Raw genomic sequence first — 18,353 nt, 5'->3', positions numbered from 1 at the left:
AATATACCTCAACTTCTGAAAACTTACAAGAAATTTTTGATCGTCTTTTAAACCTTGAAGAAATCCTTATTGCTTATTATACACGCAGAAGCGATTTGACATAGGTTATTTGTTGTAAAACAGTAATACTGGTAAACAATGATAATTGATGCGTAACCCAATGCACAAGTCAAGCACCAGGTAATCATCCCTTGGAATCTTTGGATGGCAAACGAGAATTACTAATTAAAAATATTGACGTACAAGATAAATTTGAATCATATCGAGACTGCGAGCCTATATTAAATGACAATTTTTTATGTACAGAAAAACCAATAGAAAAGAGTTTATATTCGTTCAGTACTTGTTTCCTATTATATGTAGCTTAAGCTAGCCGCATTATTCTGTATTTAACGCATCGTTGCAATCGAACGATACACATTTTATAGAATGGTAAAACAAACAAAATACGTATAACTAATTGCATACTAATCAGTGACTGGTGTAATATACACACTTTTTCCCTCAACTTTCCAAACCTTAATTAGATTATCTATGTTATACATAATTACTTGAGTACAATATCGTAGCAAAGGGTATTGAATATACGTAATATAAATATATTACAAAGAGCAATTTGCGGTTTCGTTATTTAAATGTGGAGAGAACATATTATTGTCGGAATGTTAGCAGATTTCAATACTCGTTCGTGAATCCCAACAATCGGAAAAGAATAGAAACGGAACGATTAGCAGAATTATGAATCCCATTTCTTCAAGTTTCCGAATTAAGCATGAGTTATTCCAATGAGCCACTGTTCGTTTGAATCTGTTTATTCGTTTCTATTCGATTTTATCTGTTCTGTCCTATCCCGTCATATTCGCGACAATGGCACCTCTAATAGCTTGTTCGTTTCAATTATTTATTTAGAATAAGGGATGACAATTATCAATCCGATTCAATTCTTTCTATCCGAATTAATTCTTCTCGAAGAATACGAAACATCCGTCTAGATAAAGAAATCGCAATAGATCGTATTGAAATTCTCAATCCGTTTCTATTCTTTTCCGATTGTGGGGATATACGTAAGTATAAGTTTTTGAAATTTGAGCATTGCGTGAATTTGAGCATAGTGTGAATAACAAGCTAATGGGTCGCCTAAAACTTTCCGTACTTAAAACGTAGGCACAGCGTAAAGGCACCCGAAAATATGTCAATATGTGACATAATAAGGTTAAAACGATTAATTTATTTCGTACTTAAATACGTGGCTAGTAAAATTGCACCGTGCAGGTAAAATTGTTGTTCCTATTTTTTCTTAATTTCGCTACAATGGTATGTATTTTAGACTTCCTAAATATTTTTGCAGTGCAATGAAAAAGTGCGGAGGCAAATTTTACTTTCATTAACTTTCATAAATTGGATTCCGAATGCAAGGATTTGGTTACAATTGTTGATTACCGAATGATTAACTTTGATGTCTTATCTCTCGCCATTTCACAAAAAATTAAAAGAAAAAAATAATAACACTCATAACAATAATAATGCGTAAAAATTCCGCCACACAAGATTGGTGGTTTATTATTAAGAGTGTTATCATCTTCAGACAATTGTATCTAACAGCGAATGATTCGAAAAACACATTAGTAGGTACGTGTAAGATAATACTTCGACCATATCAAAAGATCTATATCGTTTCGAATTTTTCATGTGTTTATAAATATTTATCGCAAAATGCGATATGAAACAAACGAAACAAAATATAAAGCACCTTTAGCCTATGACCACTTGTTTGTTCTTTAAAAATTATAAAAATAACCACAATAACAATAATAATATTAGTAATAATAAATAATACATCAACGACGTTTAATATATCTCGTTACTCGTGGATATAAATAATATGCATATTAAAATTAAAGAAAATATAATAAACTTAGCCGACCACAACCCAGGTATTATTCGATTTAGTTAAGCGTCTAATGTTATCAATCAAAATCATTAAAATAACCTAACTAGTTTAATCGATCATTGAAGCTTCTCTAACTTGTGTTGATTTTTAAATACAAACTTGAATTACTAAATTCTAAATAACTACATCTAGATAGTTATACAAGATACTAAAGTTGTTGAATTTCAACTAATATTTACAAGTGCGATACAATTATCGCGTCTCGTTGCATTAAAAATAAGACAATAGTAAAAAACAACAAAACATGTTGTGAATTGAGTAGTAAACATTACTCACTATAAAAATTTTCTAAGTACAGTTTGACTTTGCATGGAATTGCTTACCTCATGTGTGTTTGTATGTGATTAGAATATATATTTAAAACAATTCTTTTTATACTGATTTCGTCATATAGTAACAACATTATGTATTACGGGAATGCAATACGTGTGTCGAATATTGAGCAGTGACAAGTGTGTCTTTACGACGGTAATATACATGACAAAAAGACTAAAAAACGCACCAGTGTTATACGATAAAACATTATTCTGCAAAAATTGAGCCACCTCATGAATTTCGTGTCATCACTGTTAACTATCTATAGTGGGAGAATTCCACTTGAAGTGCAGATCGTTTAACGCGCATACGATGAAATGTAACACAATATAGACGAAGAGAAAGAAAGAGAAAAGAATTCACCTAAGTTATTTCGTGCGCTAAACGTGATCGGTGTTATTATCGTTCCTAGGCCTAATCGAAATACGAGAGGACTGTGTGAGCTCCGTTAAAAGAGCCTCTGAATCGCTCGCATTAAGATTTCCACCGTGATTTATCTGCGTCTGGGCGCTAATGCTTCGTGCAAGCTTTAAAACCGCTTTTTCCCGCCGTTGTTTCTCCCTTTCAGTTTTAAGCTTTAAAAATTCGTCATCCGAATTCATCGTGCTTGTACTACTCATGCTAATATTATCTATATCGATCACAGGTCCCATCTCAAAGCCTGGGGCAGACTCGAAGGCAGCACTTGATCGAGCCGATTGCGTACTGCGTTGGGTTCTGAAAATGGAAGGGAAGGAAAATAACAGAACTGCCCTTTGTCATATTAGATTATGAGAATCAGTTCAACTCAATACCTTGGCGCACTGGGAAGTCTGATCGCCGCAGCAGGCGCGCTCGTTGATAGAATTTCGCCACCATTTCGACCATTCATTGGGGAAACTGTTCCCGGGACGTTCATAGGAGCAGAAGGAGGTGGTGCGCCCTGCGGGAAAATGCTTTGAACGTGAGGCCTAGTCTCCGGCCGCATCGACGTCATGGTCATCTGTTCATCAACCTCCTCGATTACTCCAATTCTCATCGATCCGCCACCTAGAAGCAACAGTCAGCGGTTAGTTATTGGTTGAAATTTATTTGGGATTTCCAAGCATTTTGGTAGGATAAAAAATTGTTTCATACCGGCAAATCGAGACTGCTGCAAAGAAGCTGTTGAGTTTGAATTTGGAATTTTTCCTGGTGTCCTGGTATCGTCGTTTACTTTATTACCGTCGGGTCTATCTTCCCTACTGAAAAGCCTCCGTAGAACGTTAGTTACGCTGTTTACTCTCGTGAGCGAACCGCCAATATTACTAGGTGTTGATCCCCCGCTGAATCTGCGCTCTCTGGTACTGACTCTGCTTCCACTTCTGCGCAGGTGAAGTAATTGAAAATAAAGAAAGGAAAGAAATGGAATAAATTTTTCTTCAGACATGATACACAGCTATATCATTTTTGATCAATTTACACCGCATATACACTAGGCAGATGCACAATAATAGTAATCTAGTACAAAAGTAGAATATTTCTATTGACATCAAGTCGGTCCAGACTGTAGAAAATTAATTTGAAAATCCGCTTGATGTTTTTAACGCAGAATTTAAGTTGCCAATAATTGTATAAAAAATGTTACACAGCCTAGGGAACTGCCAATCACATGCGTTATATTGTTCAAACAAATTGTATAAGATGAAAATCAAGAGCAGGTAATAATTGAATGAAACATGATTAAGCGTTAGCTAACGGAACAGTACAACATCGAATTACAGTGTATTAAGTTTTTTTTTTGCAAGAAAAGAACTTACAATCCGTTGTAAAAATAATCCATCAGCCAGTTTGGGCTGCGTGAGTGCAGTGTGCAAAATAAAAAAAAGAGGAGACAAACAATGAGTGATTATTGAATGATAAACATCTGAATTCAAACTGTGCAATAATTTTTTTCATTAATATTGTACTCCAGATTGTTTGAAACTGAATCGTTTTCTTAATTTCACAAATTTCGTTCAAATTGATGATAACGAAAAAAGCCTTCCGTTAAGTAGCTGACATAAAATTACCTTGACATTTTTCCACCTGCAGTAAAGTGTATACCCGATGCAGCGTCGTCTGCTAGATCATTGTGAAATTTGGTATTGTACTCCGGTGCCAGATCTTCAATCCTGACCGATGATGGCTGCAATTCTTGCTGAGCAGCGGAGAGTTGAATACCGGCGGTTGAAGACTCGGGATGTTCTTCTCGGAAAGGCTGTGCAGCCGCTGTGTAGGGCAATTCCATTGGGAATACTTCATCCCAATATTGATCGCGAATAAGTTCCGGATGTTCGTGATGCATTTCATCGACAATCAGATAGCTCACCTGTAATTCGATGTAAATGAAAAATTTGACTATTCACTCGCATGACGTGAAATGAACGATGTATGAAAGCAGGTAATATTACCTGTAAATTTCTGTCTATTATCCAGTTAACTTCAAAGTCGTCGTCGTCCTCGCCAAAAGGATTTATCAAAGTTTCGGCCACTTTCAACCACCCCATGTAGAATAGAAATTCAAGAGTCGTGAAGAAGGGAAAATACAAGTCAATTGCTTCCGCCGACAAATCACCTGTCCATTGCCTTCCCATGATACAGGTCAAAAAGTATGAGTATACTGCCAGTGTGACGACTTGAGTGTAGACCAGAGGCACACTGATCATGTCATAATGTATGAGCCTTCCGGCGTTTCCTCGAAACTTGTTTAACTCGTCGATCAAAGTTTTCACAGCAAAATCATCACGCACTCTGCCCTCTTTTCGAGCACGAGTAACGATGCTTGAGGCCCATACTATAGGTAACCAGTGTTTGCCAGGCTTTGGAAACTTGGCGTTAAGGCTTTGGAATATCGACAATTCATTTTCGAGCAGTAAACCAGCGTCAACAAAGTGTTCCAATGTTGGAAATCGCTTTTTAACTCTAGGCGATATGTTGGTAAGCACTAAAGTCAAGCAAACGCAGACGTATCTGAAAGAAAGAGTAAAGTAGAGCAACATTAGTATATGAAATGTAATCGGGAGTGATTGTTGTGTTATTTTCTCTTGATATTAGTAAAGGGGTAAGCCGCAAATAAATATGTCAATAAATAAATTACCTCGTGTTCAAGAAATAACCAAACATACAGTTCAGTCAAAAACCGTCCAGCCAGGCTTGTCATGTAAAATAGGTTTAAAAGTGCACCTAAAGTTAATCAAATTGAATTTGGTTCAAACAATATTCCATTCGTACAGAAAAAATTAGAAAATCATAAAATTTAGTGACGATAGGACAATTATTGATGACTTTGAAGAGCCAACATTATTGAATTGTTTCTATGATGAAAAAATTGCACCGTTTCACCGATTTTAATGAACTAGGGCTCGTTCTGTTCGCAAATGAATTCTTTAATAATGTACAAAGTCGGATATCCGATAACGTTTCAGGATTTCTTTTGGTTTACTATTCATCACTTATAATTATTTCACTGATCATGTTTTATCGATGAACTGATAAGTGAAGTAGAAAATATGACTGTTGGTTTCTAGAGAAATCATTTAAGGTCAAAATCAGCTCTAGTTCATTGAAATCGGTCAAATGATGCGATAATTATGCTGTTCAGTTAAATGCAGTATTTTTTAAATTGCAGTTAAAATTTATACTTTTTTAATTTCATCTGCATGAAGGGAATACTGTTTCAACAAAATTCAAGTCGATTAACTTCAGTTGCATTTTCAAATGTTTTTACTTCATATTTCTGTCTGGACAGCTCTTTGACTGGACTATAACTTTGGTACATCCGAAACAGAAAACTTAATATACCTTAAAATGAGTACAAAAACCATCTTCACTATCCCGCTTGTTAGTTTCGGTAATTAATTATTGTCTACCTGATTACCGTACCTCACAATGGTACGCCGCATAAGTCTTCCGCGTTCATCTTGGCCGTGAATAGTTGCAGAAACAAAAACTGCAATAGAGTCGGGCCAAGGAATAATCATGTACTGATTCCACCACCTGGTCATGACGATACTGACGTAGAAACCGAGTACAAAAGACAGTGGAATTTTGTCGCTGTACGCCTTGCAATACTCGACAACTGCCTTAAAGTGTCCTTTTTGCACGTCATCCAGGAGAAAACGATGTATGCCCGTAATAGCATAGTTCAGTATTAAAAAAGCAGCTAAGTCGAACCACACCAATTTGTAAACGCTGGCTCGCCATCTAATATGTGAAAAACGAAATAACGATTTTTACAAGTTTCATGTACATGTTTAGAACAAGGATTAGAAATTAGTAACAACATTTTGACGTCACACACCGTATTTCTGTCTTTATTGGGAGAGGTGTTAATTCGAAAAAATAACAAACCTCTGTAACGTTAAGTGGTAAGTATAATAACGGGACTAGATTGTGCAATAATCAGTGACGATGTCTAGCACACGCCTCAATGCGTACAGTCCTATCTTTGACAATGATGAGTTGATCGAGATAAGCTATTTATCAGTCCCGCTGAGTGTATCCGGTTATGTGAGTAGAGACTGTAATAAAACAGAATCCACAAGTTGGAAATTAAAGCGACGGTAACGAGGCTATCAAAAAGATTCTATTTTTGACAATAGAGGTAGAAGTAAAAAAAAAAAAAAACTACTCGTTCCTTTTCTTTTATTACATTTATATGTCAACTACAGGCAATAAAAAGATATCGCAAACAATGGACGTTCTAATTAGACACGTAATTCATGGTGTTGTAAATTTTTTCTTGGAATGTGTCTATTTTTAAAACAAGTCATTCCCAAATAATGAATTGTTATTTTCTGCCAATACATTGCGAGTATTGAAATTTACGTAGTAAGTGTACAACAAATTGTGCGACCTTTGAACTTTCGACTCGATAGCATATTACCTCATTTACAATCTTCTTTATAATACTGCCTATCGGCTTTGGGCAATCTTTTTACATGGATTTTTTGCTAGACAGTTGACTCACAGGCGAGATTACAGGAAACAGCTTTTATATTGCATCGCTAACAGCCGCCAAGGGTCACTTATCTCGGTTCAAAATCTCTATTAAGAAAAGTGGTATTGTAATGTGGTCATTTTGGTCATATGGAAGATAAAAAAATGTACTAGTAAAGCGGGACAGAACCGGACCAAGATTGTCCCGGGTAGTTGAAATACACGAATAATCAGTACCAGTTATTAATTGACTTTACAGGCATAAATAGTAGTATCGTATGAATAAGTATTATTTATAGTCATTACATCATTCATTATCATCACTAGTAAAAAGGAATATAACATTTTTGTGAAACATTCTAAAAGAAAAGGAGAAAGTAGAGTAAAATTTGTTTCATTAAAAAGGAGGAAAAAAAAATGTTGGTGGAATTATTTGACGAAAATTCTTTCGTTAGAGTGATGACTCCAATTTGAATAATTAACTTTCGAGTAAAGCGTTACAATCTCTACCGGCTGCATTTTTCCGTTTTTCACTCAAACAAAACAGATAACGCTTTTGAAGTAATTGCGAGGAAATGATGATACCGTTATTATCGGACACTGACGTGGTTCAAATAACCATACGAAGTGCAAAGTAAACGGTGATTTACTTTCGAATAAATATGAGGCTGAAGTTAATAATATCGGTGTAATGAAACAACAAAATTCTTTTGCCTCATTATAATTTACTGCATTTCAGATGTTTCTAAAATTACGAAATAACGATTATTCCAAAACGTAAATCATTATGATTACACTACGGTATTAATAAAATCGGTGTATCGGTAATGCCAGAACACGTATCACATTTCCTTGTCACATCATGTATGCCCTGTTGAGAAATTAGTAAGCTTTGTTAAATGTTCGTGTTCAAAAGAGAGTGAAAAAAAGCCGACTAAAGTAATCGCAACAAGTAAATTATCGCATCACGTATGTACATATGTATATGTCAAAATGTGGGACCACTGAGAATAATAGTGAAAGACTTTTTGAATAATATTGTCTAATGACTAACTCTGTAAATAAGTACGCCGCTTCACAGAAATCGCACGACAAAGTTCCTACAAGTTGATCATTGATCAGTTATTCTGACTCACAATCAGGAAAAGTTCTGGGAGTCACCTTTTATAGTGAAAAACAGCTGTGCTGGCATGAAATGACTAGCTCAAGATAGGGTGATTCTTAAAAGATGGATGACAAAAAATTCAGACCGATCGCAAACAGTCGCAGCCACGAGACATTCATTTACAATCTGCCATCGATAAAACCTTTACATGCTGCAATTGAGAGTTTCGAGTATTAGATTATTCTCACAATCTGACCTATTTGATCACACTTATCTTAACCCATCAGGCACGTTGTGTTTAGACAGATGCCATTCATAGATTATCAGATAAGTTCATCAAGAGACTCACAAGCTTGAATCAATATGACTTCAACACTAAGAACATTCATAATTTTTTACCAACATACCAGTGGAGAAGATTGAAATCGATTAATTAACTCATTTAGAACGGTTCTCCATTTCCGTGTACATACATTTGAAAAATTCATAAGAAAAGTTTCGCTAATCAGTTTTTTTTTTAGGGATGGATTTTGTCACCAATTTCTATACCCATCTGAAAAAAATTATATGGAAGACTATCCCTTCATTCAATTATGTCTTCTAGTTGAAAAAGTGCAGCTTAAGCAGACAAAAACAGCGACATGTAATTTGTGTTCTCATTTCTAATTCTATATTCTATATGCTACTTGAACTTAATTTTTTATCTGGAAAAGAAAATATATAAGCTCGGCACCTGTTAATACAGAGTTGTAAACTTAAAAAATATTACCGCTATAACAGACATGTGTATAACTTCTGATATAGGATTAGGAAAATTCTGAAAAAAATCCGATATCTTAATAGAAAGATACAGAAACGAATTCTGTTGTAAATTTTTTATTTTTTTTCACCGCTCAATTTAATACAGTTCTAGAAAGATTAAGGAAGTGGCTGAATTCTGATTGACCAGGCAAATGCGTGTTCAAATTCGAAAGACACAATTTTTTCTTTCTAATTGTAATAATTTCTTGTTTTTGTTTTATTGTCGTATCTCTGTGCAAGAAAAAAATATACATGTATAAACAGGCCAATTTTACCGACATATAGATAAATTTTTAACGATTGCTAAAGTGATATTGCACCCTTGAGACAATTGGTGATACAATCTTATTGATCTGTGCAGTATCGCAAGTTTTACACTCGAGTTGTTATCTTAGACTACATTAAAATTTCGAAGAACATGGATTGAATTCCGATATGAATTAAGTGTGACTAACACGATGATGACATATTAAGAGAAATAAAAATAACTAACAAACAAACAGTTTGAAACAACAAAATAAGAAATTACGTAAGAAGTGACTTATATCTTTGGAAAGCGGCTTTTTATTATTTTCAAGAAAAGTGGCTATAACTACACGCCTATTATACCTATAAATCGTAAAGGAAAGAAAAAATTCATCATAATATATGTCCATAAACAGCCTTCCATCATAAATCGAGATTACAAGCCAGAAACTATACATAACACAGCAAAGCTATTGGAAAAAAAACCTTGTCGCATGATAAGAAGTGACATTCTTAGCTAATTAACGATAAAAAAAAAGGTACCTGCATATTTTTATCAAGGTTAAAAGAATTCAAGGACAGGGGTACGATATCTGGAGGAAGGAAGGATGTGGCAGGCATGGAATCAGTCGTTTTTTACCCTGAGATAGTCAAACGATCTGAAATATAGAGGCAACACATTTGCTTCGCTATCTAAGAGAACAAAAAGGAAAGAATATATTTGATAATAGTAGTTACCTGAGCAAAAGTTTGATGAAGCATCCAAATCCGCGACAGGTTGCAACTTCCGCTGTGTAGGTGACAGTCATCTTGGCACTTTTGACGGTTTGAAATTGAAAGGAAAATGAACGAGAAGAAGATAATGACAAAGTGTCCCAACGTGCTATTCAGACACCGTCGTGCGGAACTGATCGCTGCTGTAATTAGCCGTCAACTAAATTTGTCATTTTTCCGATCCTTTTGATGTCTGTGGTAGCTGGCAGAGATGATTAAATCGTTGATCAAAGATGATGTAAAATGCAGACAACAGCGACAATGCTCAACGATCAGCATTAACGGAAATGTATCGATTGATGCATTATACTCATCCAGCAGTTGAACGTTCCGTTCACGACGACACCGACGATGATGAAGAACAAAAAACCGAGTTGAAGGCCAACTGATATATGTATGTACGTATAACTCCTCTGCCAACTTATCGTGTGGCCTGTTGCATAATAATTTATTCTTCTTTGCTTGTGCGTATTGTTAGTTTAAGGATTTCAAAATAACGTCCCTCGTTAATTTAATAGACCGTGTCTTATTATTCTCTAGTTTTTTTTCAAGTATAACATACACCATACTTCGACAGTTTTCTTTTCACTACACCACTAAAATTATTATCACTGCCTGGTAGCGGTGATAATGATAATTTTTGGCTCCTCGTCTACGGACAATAAAAACAACTCAAGTATAATCAGCACGGGTAATAATGTCATCTCGTCATATCTTGGCATAACAATGAGCCTCAGTGTATACCTGAAAAAGAAATAGAAATAGGAAAAAATGAAAAATAGAAAGTCGGATCGTGGCCGTAGCATTATTCTGAATTACAATAATTCCTATCGGTAAAAAAAAGTCCGTGAAGTATCAGAACAAATAGAAAAAGTTTCTTCCCGTGACAATCGGTATAAGTAGGTACTTTAATTTTTCAATTTCGCGGCTTTTATCGTTTCACGATTTTCTTTTATTCTTCGAACTTTTGGTGGCATTACGAACAAAGGAACGTGTGTTTTTTCGACACACGATGTTTGACGGACAAAAGAATTCCGATTAGTTTTATAATTTATACCCTACCTGAATCAAGAAGGCAACAGAATCGGCTATACAACGATGCAATTACTGCACTCGAACGATTTAAACTAGAATCAATGCAGTCCGTCAGAGGGGTGGAGAATCGGAAAGGGAAGGAGGTTGTGCGTTGCGGGAATTCCGACATGCATTCACGCGGTGCAATGTGCACGTATTACGAGGCCGGAATTGATGAGAGGAAATGTTTTTAGAATTGTTTGCGGCACCAAATAAATCTACTTCAATTACGTTGTCACACACTAAACGGACGCCAAGCGATGTCACGATACACATGTGCTTTTTTTTTTCGCGCCCCGCAACTCACAAACACCGCACTCCACGGCCGCTGACAGCTGACTGCGGTCGCCGCGTTGAGCCAAAAGTCGAGCGCGCTGAGTCGCTCGGATGGTAAGATAGGTCTGTGATTTTTTTTCTCCTCTCACTGTTTTTGTGTCGATTACGAGAAACCATTACGACACGGATTCACCCGCGTGCGTACGAGGCCTATGCGGTCTATGACGTTCTCGTTTCCGATTTATCGGCTGATCTCTGTAGCCGACAAGATTAAATTGTCGAGTTCTTGTATGAAACCTACTTCCGTATGATGAAACTGATCAGGCAAGGTGAATCATTTATCAGTTGAAACGACGATCGTTAAATAAGTTGTATAGTAAATTTGTTTTATCGCCTGAAACTTTCTTTTCAAATAAAGCACACCTATATCGTCGTTTGTTTTTTCTGCGAATAGCAGCGAGCAGTGATCAGTCGACGCAAACATGCCGAGGTCGTTAGTATTATACAGACGCGTGAGGAAAAGATTTTTCTTCCCTCTTAATTGCCGTGTAGATCTGTAAGACATGTGGGTATAGTTATAATCAGTCGTAAATAGTCAGGTTAAATTGTAACGAGAATTGATTGTAATTCACAGTCACATAATCATTTCGATATTACAATAGTTTACAACTGGCGTATACAGACATATCTAGGCTGTACGTTTTCACGTAATTATAATTCTTAGTTGTAGCTTCGGTCTCAAATGCTAAATATAGTTATGATAATATATCCACCTGGCTCAACGTTTAAGCGGGCTGTATTCCTGAACCCAGGAAACGAATCTACAGTTTTGCGATTCAGGTGTGCGTCATCGCCTAACAATAAAATGAGAAGCGCGCTGGGATGACAACCGTTACCTTTATCTCCTCGCCAGAATTCTTAATACATATAAATACCCGCATACATTACAATTCCGCGGCAATGAATACATAAATTAAATACGCGCGATATACGCCGATTTCTGAATAAAATTATGCCTGACTGGTCAATCAGGTTAGATAATCATTATCATTACATCTCTGAAGATGGGCTGGGTAACAGACTGTACCCGGAAGTTGGTGCAAATTGAGTTCACCTTCGTATTTTTTTATTTTTTTATCATTCTCACTGTGTGTAACAGTGTGTAACCGAGTAACTCTATATACCTATAAATCGTGCTGCAGTGCAATACTGCAATATAAATGCCGTATGCCACGTGAAACAAATATGTAATTAATATTCTTCATGTGAACAGAGTTAACTTCACGCTTAGTTGTATGTATTAGGCCTATGGAAATATGCACACAGCTATGAGCCGATTTTTTGCTCAACTGCTCAGCTTTATACTTGTAGTGCATACCCACATATCTATATACACTGCGTAAAAATAAAAATAAATCGTACTAGAGGCCAAGGCCACTGTAAGACATACACACTTTCAAAAATGTATTCGATTGTTGAACAGAGTCAATATATCGATACTCGAAGCTCGATATTCGAGATCATAGACAGTGGCGCTAACTGTCGGAGGAATAATTGAACAGATGATGGTTGGTGTGAAACGAACTTAACCTAGCTAAACATAAAACCGATGTCTCAACCGCGGGCTGGGCAAGATTTTTAGTAACAATGAACAGATTTGAATATGCTGAGGCACGGCTTCAGGCCAACGAGGCGTTCCTTAAACGTGAAAAGGCTGTGAAGCTCTACGACGGAGACACGAAGGTAATCGAGTCGGAACTCTCCGAAGCAAAAACAACATAACCTGGCGAATTTTATCTTTTGACAGACGTCATTTGAGGGTGGTGAACTGGTCCTAACAAATTACAGAATCCTGTGGGGTCGGCCCGGCGAAATTCCGAGAGGCCTTACGTGCCTGTCCCTCTCTCTGCGATATATTGTATACTTTGAGGAGGAAACGCCTGGTCCATTCTCGTTTGGTCGTAGTAAAAAAATCGTTTTACATCTGGCCGAAGCTGCTGTTGGTAATTAATTCAGATATTCACATACACCGCATTACAGGCTTGTCAAACTGCTCTGCAATCAATCATATTTCAGACAAGATGCCCGGTCCTGTTAATTACAGCGTTAACAATTTTGTTAAGCTATCTTTCAAAGAAGGAGTCGATCCCAATTTTATCAGCTACATTGCTGATGCGGTTACAAAGCGGGCCTGGGAACTTGTTACCTCGGTTCCCATGCCCCAATCGCCTACCTCGAGCGCCGAGTCAAGCAGTTCGCGACAATTGCCAATGATCAAAACAAGGACTGGAATTGTTGGAATAGAACGAAGCCTTCAAGAGCGACAGAAAGCTACCGATGAAAGCATATCTATGGCCTTTCAGGACCTCCAAAAGCTCATGGGAATGGCCAAGGACATGGTCTCCATTTCAAAGACCATATCCAATAAAATACGGGTTGGTAGAAATTTTCTTCTCTCTCTCTCGCTCATTCTGTTGCGGCGGGGACTCTCACTGACACCGAATCTCTTTTTCAGGAAAAACAAGGTGACATAACCGAGGATGAAACGGTCAGGTTTAAGTCGTACCTCATGAGCTTAGGCATAGATGACCCTGTCACGAGAGACGCGTACAAGAGTAGTAACGAGTATTTCAGACAGTTAGCTAGAGAGTTGTCACAAATATTAGAGGAGCCATTGAAGGTTTGCAGAATTTCAAAATGGCTGAACTGAACTTGACTTCAGAGATCACTCTAAGTTTATTCGTTTTCTTTTCCAGGAAGTTGGTGGCATGATGGCACTGACAGACGTTTATTGTAGAGTCAACAGAGCAAGAGGTCTGGAACTTTTATCTCCCGAGGATGTGCTGAATGCAAGCAGACAATTGGCTCCACTTCGATTGCCAGTTATCCTCAGAACTTTTGAGAGCGGAGCAATGGTCCTGCAGCTGGAATCTCATAACGAGACTGCCATTGTTGAATCTGTGGAAGCATTGGTACGTCGTGACATTTTTTTGGACGATTTTTTTGGTACGCATCGCTTGTTCACATAGACTCACAGTATTTTTCTCTTCAGCTGGAAGAGAAGGGATCGATAACTGTCGAGGAGCTCGCTCAGTCTGCAGGAATATCAATTCTGTTGGCACGCGAGAGGCTGATCGCCACAGAGAAACACGGAAAAGCCTGTAGAGACGATTCTATAGAGGCTTTGAGGTTTTATCCAAATCTTTTTCTCACTCAGTGTTGAGTGATCAGGAGCCTGGCGATATTTTAGAAACTTACGAGCCGTCAATACGGTTTTCGAGATGAATGAAAACTTGAGTTAAGTGATAAGTGTGAATAACAACGATGATAATAATAATACGAGACAGTTTGAAGCTCGTTAATCTGCAGAAAGACCTAGTCTAGATGTCAAGTATCGAATAATTTAGTCACAACCACTTCGAAGCTGAAGGAGAGGCTGTTTGTACATTTCTGTGCCTTTACGTATATTAATTACATACAGTTTGCTTGCGAATAGCTTGAAAAAAAAACCTACTCATAAGGTACAGCCACAACTATTGTATATTAATTGTTTACCATTTTACCATAAATTTACCCTGTTTTAAAAAAGTTTTATGCTCTATAATTACCCGAAACAATTTGAACGAAAGTCCTGCTATGTGTTTCCAGCATTGCAACGACTCACGCGGAAGATCGCTGCAACTTCTGTTTTGCCGTCTTCTGGTAAATAGTGGGTTCACAGAGTAGCATGTAGAGTGGATTGGGAACTGCTGGCGAAGGTCGCGTGGCCTTGGGTGGAATTATAAAATTCGATTTCGAGCCGTCTGCCGGGTTTTCCACATTTTATCGAGGTCAAACAATCGCTTCGTGAGCTTTCAAGGATTTCGGTAAGCATGAAAACCGGTCTCTGCGTCTAGCCTATATCGTTACGTAAACAAAACTCCTGCCACCTTTTGAGGTTATGCTTACGTTGCTTTGCTGTAAGCTCGAACGATTCTCGCGGTATTTAAAACTCTTTGCCAGCCGTAACGTTTCACTTATCGGTTGAATAAAAACGTGACCTTTCTGTTTTATTTCTCCCATCCAGTCTTAACGGGGTCCAATGATGCTCTGAATGGCTTCAGTCACATTTCGCTCGAAGTCCTGACCGTCCTGAATCTACAGCCTTCGATTATCGCTTAAGACGACTTCCATGGGATTTATTGAAGATGAATTGCAAGAGGTTTCCAAACTTTGTCACAATGTGGTCGAAGGTAGCCGAATCGTTTCCTGCTTCCAAACTATGGTTCGGATCGAAATAACGTAAGAATCGTTCAACTCTGAGACTCTGGTTATTTCAAATCAGCTTTGTCATCCTTTGCATGATTGTCGAAACATTTTGCAGAAAGACGTCATTTAAGAAAATCATTGTATGTGCTCAATTTCCGGAAGATTATCCCAAAACTCCGTTGCTGATTGAATTGAAGAGTAAAACTCTGTCTGAAAATCTGCTGGCTGGCTTGACCAATGTGTGCGAACAGGAGTGTAAAAAAATCTTGGGAAAAGCTCAGGTGATTTATTTGCTTCTTTATTTATTTGAAAAGAGCATTCATTTTCATCTTATAATAACCATTCGCAGAGGTTTATAGCTAATCCTACTAAATTCAAACTGATTTACTAGGTCCTGCCTGTTTTGAAGTTTGTCAGCAATTTTATCCACGAAAATTCACTCTGCTGTTGTTACGACGAAATATCTGCATTGAAAAAGCTTCTTGGAGAACGCGACAAACTGCAGTTGAAACAGAAAAGTTCCTATATCAACTTGAAGGTTTATCAAGGACTTTATTATTTTAAGACAAAAATATTGGTCCCTGACAATTATCCTGAAATTTCAGTTAGGTAAGCTTGGGATATTGTATAATAATTTCCGTATTTCTTATTTCTCGTCACTTGATGTTTCCTTATTTCAGTTTGGAAGAGATCGACACTAACTTCCCACCTGTTTTCACCCGTCATTTAGTTGGGCAGGGCAGAGAACTCGGCAGAAGATGTGTCGAACCTCCGTTAAAGAAGCTCCCTAATCAACCGATGTTCAAACCTTCGCCCTCTCTCTGCAAAGTTGTATCTTTTCTCATAAGGTAAATGGATGACTCAGGGTATATGTTTGTAAAATATTTTCGCTAATCTAGTTTCCTCCACTGAAATATAATAATATGGAACGCTCACTGCGGTGGTAAGGGTTCCAGAGAGAGAGATTGCTGAGAGGTGAAGTGGTGTCTGTTTCTACTAGCTACTGCGCGAGCGTCACACAGTCTAGGTAAAAATGTAATGTCACTGATTTCCGAAAGAAAACACGTGCGAAAGAGGCACTGATCTCCCGTGTATCAACTTTGTGAAAGACTGCACCGGTGCAAAAGAGACAGCGCTTCATCTCCAAGCTATGTCTCTCTCTCCAGAAAGCCAGCCGTATATCGAGCCATGCAGTGAGCATTTCAGTATCATTATATCTCAGTAGTTTCCACAAACTCGAATGTTTTGACCAGCTTTTTTACAAGCAGTGTAACTTATCTGTTATTAAGATCTGCCAAGACTCTTCCAAACCAGCATTGTCAGCTCTGCAGAGATGCTTGTCTTCCTCAGAATCCGGAGGATGCGGTAATCGACGAGACGGCAGATTTGCACATCGAGAGGCTGTACTGCAGCCACTTATTCCATCAGCAATGCCTCATAACGTATATGAAAACTCCTCCATTTCACGGTATTTCCAAAGTTTTACTCTCGTAATTCTCTCTGGTATATTTACTTTGAAAAAAAAAAGACACAACCACTGCGTTTCTTTATAGGAGGGAAAAAGTGTCCTGGTTGCGGTCAAAGAGTTTATCATGATAAGTGGGCTGTCAGTGAACGACTAGCGGAAGACCGTTGGGCACACGAACAGGCCCGAGTTCGTGAACTGGCAGAGGTTGCTGATTTCTTTGAATAAGTTCGAATTTATTTCGATTATAATACGCCATGTGTGTATCATTGCGACAAAGTGTCAATCTTAGGTGACAAGAACTTATGTACGGTGTCTCTCAGGCATGGTATATACATATATTAATTGTATAATATAAATATATATATATTTTAGTAAAATTACAATGATTTCAGGATTTGGTTATTGGAAGGATAAAAAGAAAGAGAAGACTTAAAGGTATAAGTACAACAATAACAATAATAGGGAATAACTTGTAATAGTTGGATAATTATTTTAACTAATAACGAATAGAGCTGACATATTTAGGTGTGTGCATTAGTATATTTGTCGATCAATTATTGTCATTACTTTCTTCCTACGTTGATGGAAAATGGCACGAGAATCTGTTTTGATTACACGAACACACATGTCGCCCTGATTGAATCTGTTGAAACGAATCGGCAAGAAATAAAATGTTCTTTTCGATTCAAGTGTGATCAATTGGGTCTCGAAAATTTGGTGTTTGGTAAGGAATATTTTACAAATCTAATAAGAAAAGAAAGAACACATATTTTTCCCCCTTAAATTAAACAATAATATTAATAATAACAATGATTAATCAATTTTGTACAGTTGGTGATTCATTGAATAAAACAGACTGATGTTCTTTCTACGCATATAGGTATCCAGGCTATGCTGATTTCTTTTGAACACACCAACAAGGAATGAATGGAAAAATCGAATGAAAAGTGCGGAATATGGTTTGCGACGAACGGTTAAAGTGCCTTCAAAGTTATTTTTTTAATTCCAATTCAGTGAACGAGGGTGAAGAGAGAAAGAGAACTTTACTACCCAATTTCCAGCCTTCAGCCGAAACATCGAGATCTAGTGAAAACTCAACTTTTCATTTTCGGGGTGATTATAATAACTTCCTTTATTTCCTGAAAACAGAGAAATGA

At 37.2% G+C, this 18,353-nt stretch overlaps 3 protein-coding genes across 8 annotated transcripts; 2 read left to right on the top strand and 1 right to left on the bottom strand.

Annotated features, from left to right (window-relative positions):
• Positions 1-11,538, bottom strand: LOC124181227 (bestrophin-4). Of its 3 annotated transcripts, XM_046567572.1 has the most exons (9): positions 11,193-11,538; positions 10,095-10,874; positions 6,617-6,786; positions 6,149-6,469; positions 4,678-5,236; positions 4,297-4,595; positions 3,383-3,609; positions 3,061-3,295; positions 1-2,983 (listed from the first exon to the last, which is right to left on the bottom strand). In XM_046567572.1, exons 4-9 carry the CDS (start codon positions 6,268-6,270, stop codon positions 2,647-2,649), a joined length of 1,779 nt encoding a protein of 592 aa, XP_046423528.1. In that variant the 5' UTR covers positions 6,271-6,469; positions 6,617-6,786; positions 10,095-10,874; positions 11,193-11,538; the 3' UTR covers positions 1-2,646. The 3 variants fall into 3 exon arrangements, with proteins under 3 accessions (XP_046423528.1, XP_046423527.1, XP_046423529.1); XM_046567571.1 differs by lacking the exon at positions 6,617-6,786; XM_046567573.1 differs by lacking the exons at positions 6,149-6,469; positions 6,617-6,786.
• A 430-nt stretch (positions 11,539-11,968) lies between these two features.
• LOC124181231 (vacuolar protein-sorting-associated protein 36) lies at positions 11,969-15,043 on the top strand. The gene is made up of 7 exons (XM_046567581.1): positions 11,969-12,045; positions 12,964-13,223; positions 13,288-13,483; positions 13,557-13,915; positions 13,996-14,160; positions 14,237-14,452; positions 14,533-15,043. The coding sequence occupies exons 2-7, from the start codon at positions 13,128-13,130 to the stop codon at positions 14,701-14,703; spliced, it is 1,203 nt and encodes a 400-aa protein (XP_046423537.1). The 5' UTR covers positions 11,969-12,045; positions 12,964-13,127; the 3' UTR covers positions 14,704-15,043.
• Positions 15,044-15,179: 136 nt separating this feature from the next.
• Positions 15,180-18,071, top strand: LOC124181235. Of its 4 annotated transcripts, XR_006870421.1 has the most exons (8): positions 15,180-15,346; positions 15,547-15,761; positions 15,844-16,009; positions 16,120-16,337; positions 16,409-16,576; positions 17,018-17,196; positions 17,282-17,521; positions 17,589-18,071. XR_006870421.1 is itself a non-coding variant. In XM_046567591.1 (7 exons), exons 2-7 carry the CDS (start codon positions 15,652-15,654, stop codon positions 17,627-17,629), a joined length of 882 nt encoding a protein of 293 aa, XP_046423547.1. In that variant the 5' UTR covers positions 15,180-15,346; positions 15,547-15,651; the 3' UTR covers positions 17,630-18,071. The 4 variants fall into 4 exon arrangements, 3 of the variants coding, with proteins under 3 accessions (XP_046423547.1, XP_046423545.1, XP_046423546.1); XM_046567591.1 differs by lacking the exon at positions 17,282-17,521; XM_046567589.1 differs by having other exon boundaries at positions 17,282-18,071.
• Positions 18,072-18,353: the final 282 nt, after the last annotated feature.

Source organism: Neodiprion fabricii, chromosome 4, assembly GCF_021155785.1.
Source record: "Neodiprion fabricii isolate iyNeoFabr1 chromosome 4, iyNeoFabr1.1, whole genome shotgun sequence".
Classification (NCBI taxonomy): domain Eukaryota; kingdom Metazoa; phylum Arthropoda; class Insecta; order Hymenoptera; family Diprionidae; genus Neodiprion; species Neodiprion fabricii.
The sequence above is the reverse complement of the archived record's forward strand: the minus strand, read 5'-3'. Positions and strand labels throughout refer to the sequence as shown.

What these genes read in the sequence shown, in the direction of transcription:
- LOC124181231 (XM_046567581.1), top strand. Translation starts at nt 13,128, where the DNA reads ATGAACAGATTTGAATATGCTGAGGCACGGCTTCAGGCCAACGAGGCG. An exon ending in TATTAGAGGAGCCATTGAAG is followed by an intron (nt 14,161 to 14,236) that starts GTTTGCAGAATT and finishes TTTCTTTTCCAG; the next exon opens with GAAGTTGGTGGCATGATGGC. An exon ending in TTGAATCTGTGGAAGCATTG is followed by an intron (nt 14,453 to 14,532) that starts GTACGTCGTGAC and finishes TTTTCTCTTCAG; the next exon opens with CTGGAAGAGAAGGGATCGAT.
- LOC124181227 (XM_046567571.1), bottom strand. Translation starts at nt 10,165, where the DNA reads ATGACTGTCACCTACACAGCGGAAGTTGCAACCTGTCGCGGATTTGGA. An exon ending in TAATAGACAGAAATTTACAG is followed by an intron (nt 4,596 to 4,677) that starts GTAATATTACCT and finishes ATCGAATTACAG; the next exon opens with GTGAGCTATCTGATTGTCGA. An exon ending in AGACTTCCCAGTGCGCCAAG is followed by an intron (nt 2,984 to 3,060) that starts GTATTGAGTTGA and finishes TTCCATTTTCAG; the next exon opens with AACCCAACGCAGTACGCAAT.
- LOC124181235 (XM_046567589.1), top strand. Translation starts at nt 15,652, where the DNA reads ATGGGATTTATTGAAGATGAATTGCAAGAGGTTTCCAAACTTTGTCAC. An exon ending in GTTGTATCTTTTCTCATAAG is followed by an intron (nt 16,577 to 17,017) that starts GTAAATGGATGA and finishes TCTGTTATTAAG; the next exon opens with ATCTGCCAAGACTCTTCCAA. An exon ending in GAAAACTCCTCCATTTCACG is followed by an intron (nt 17,197 to 17,281) that starts GTATTTCCAAAG and finishes GTTTCTTTATAG; the next exon opens with GAGGGAAAAAGTGTCCTGGT.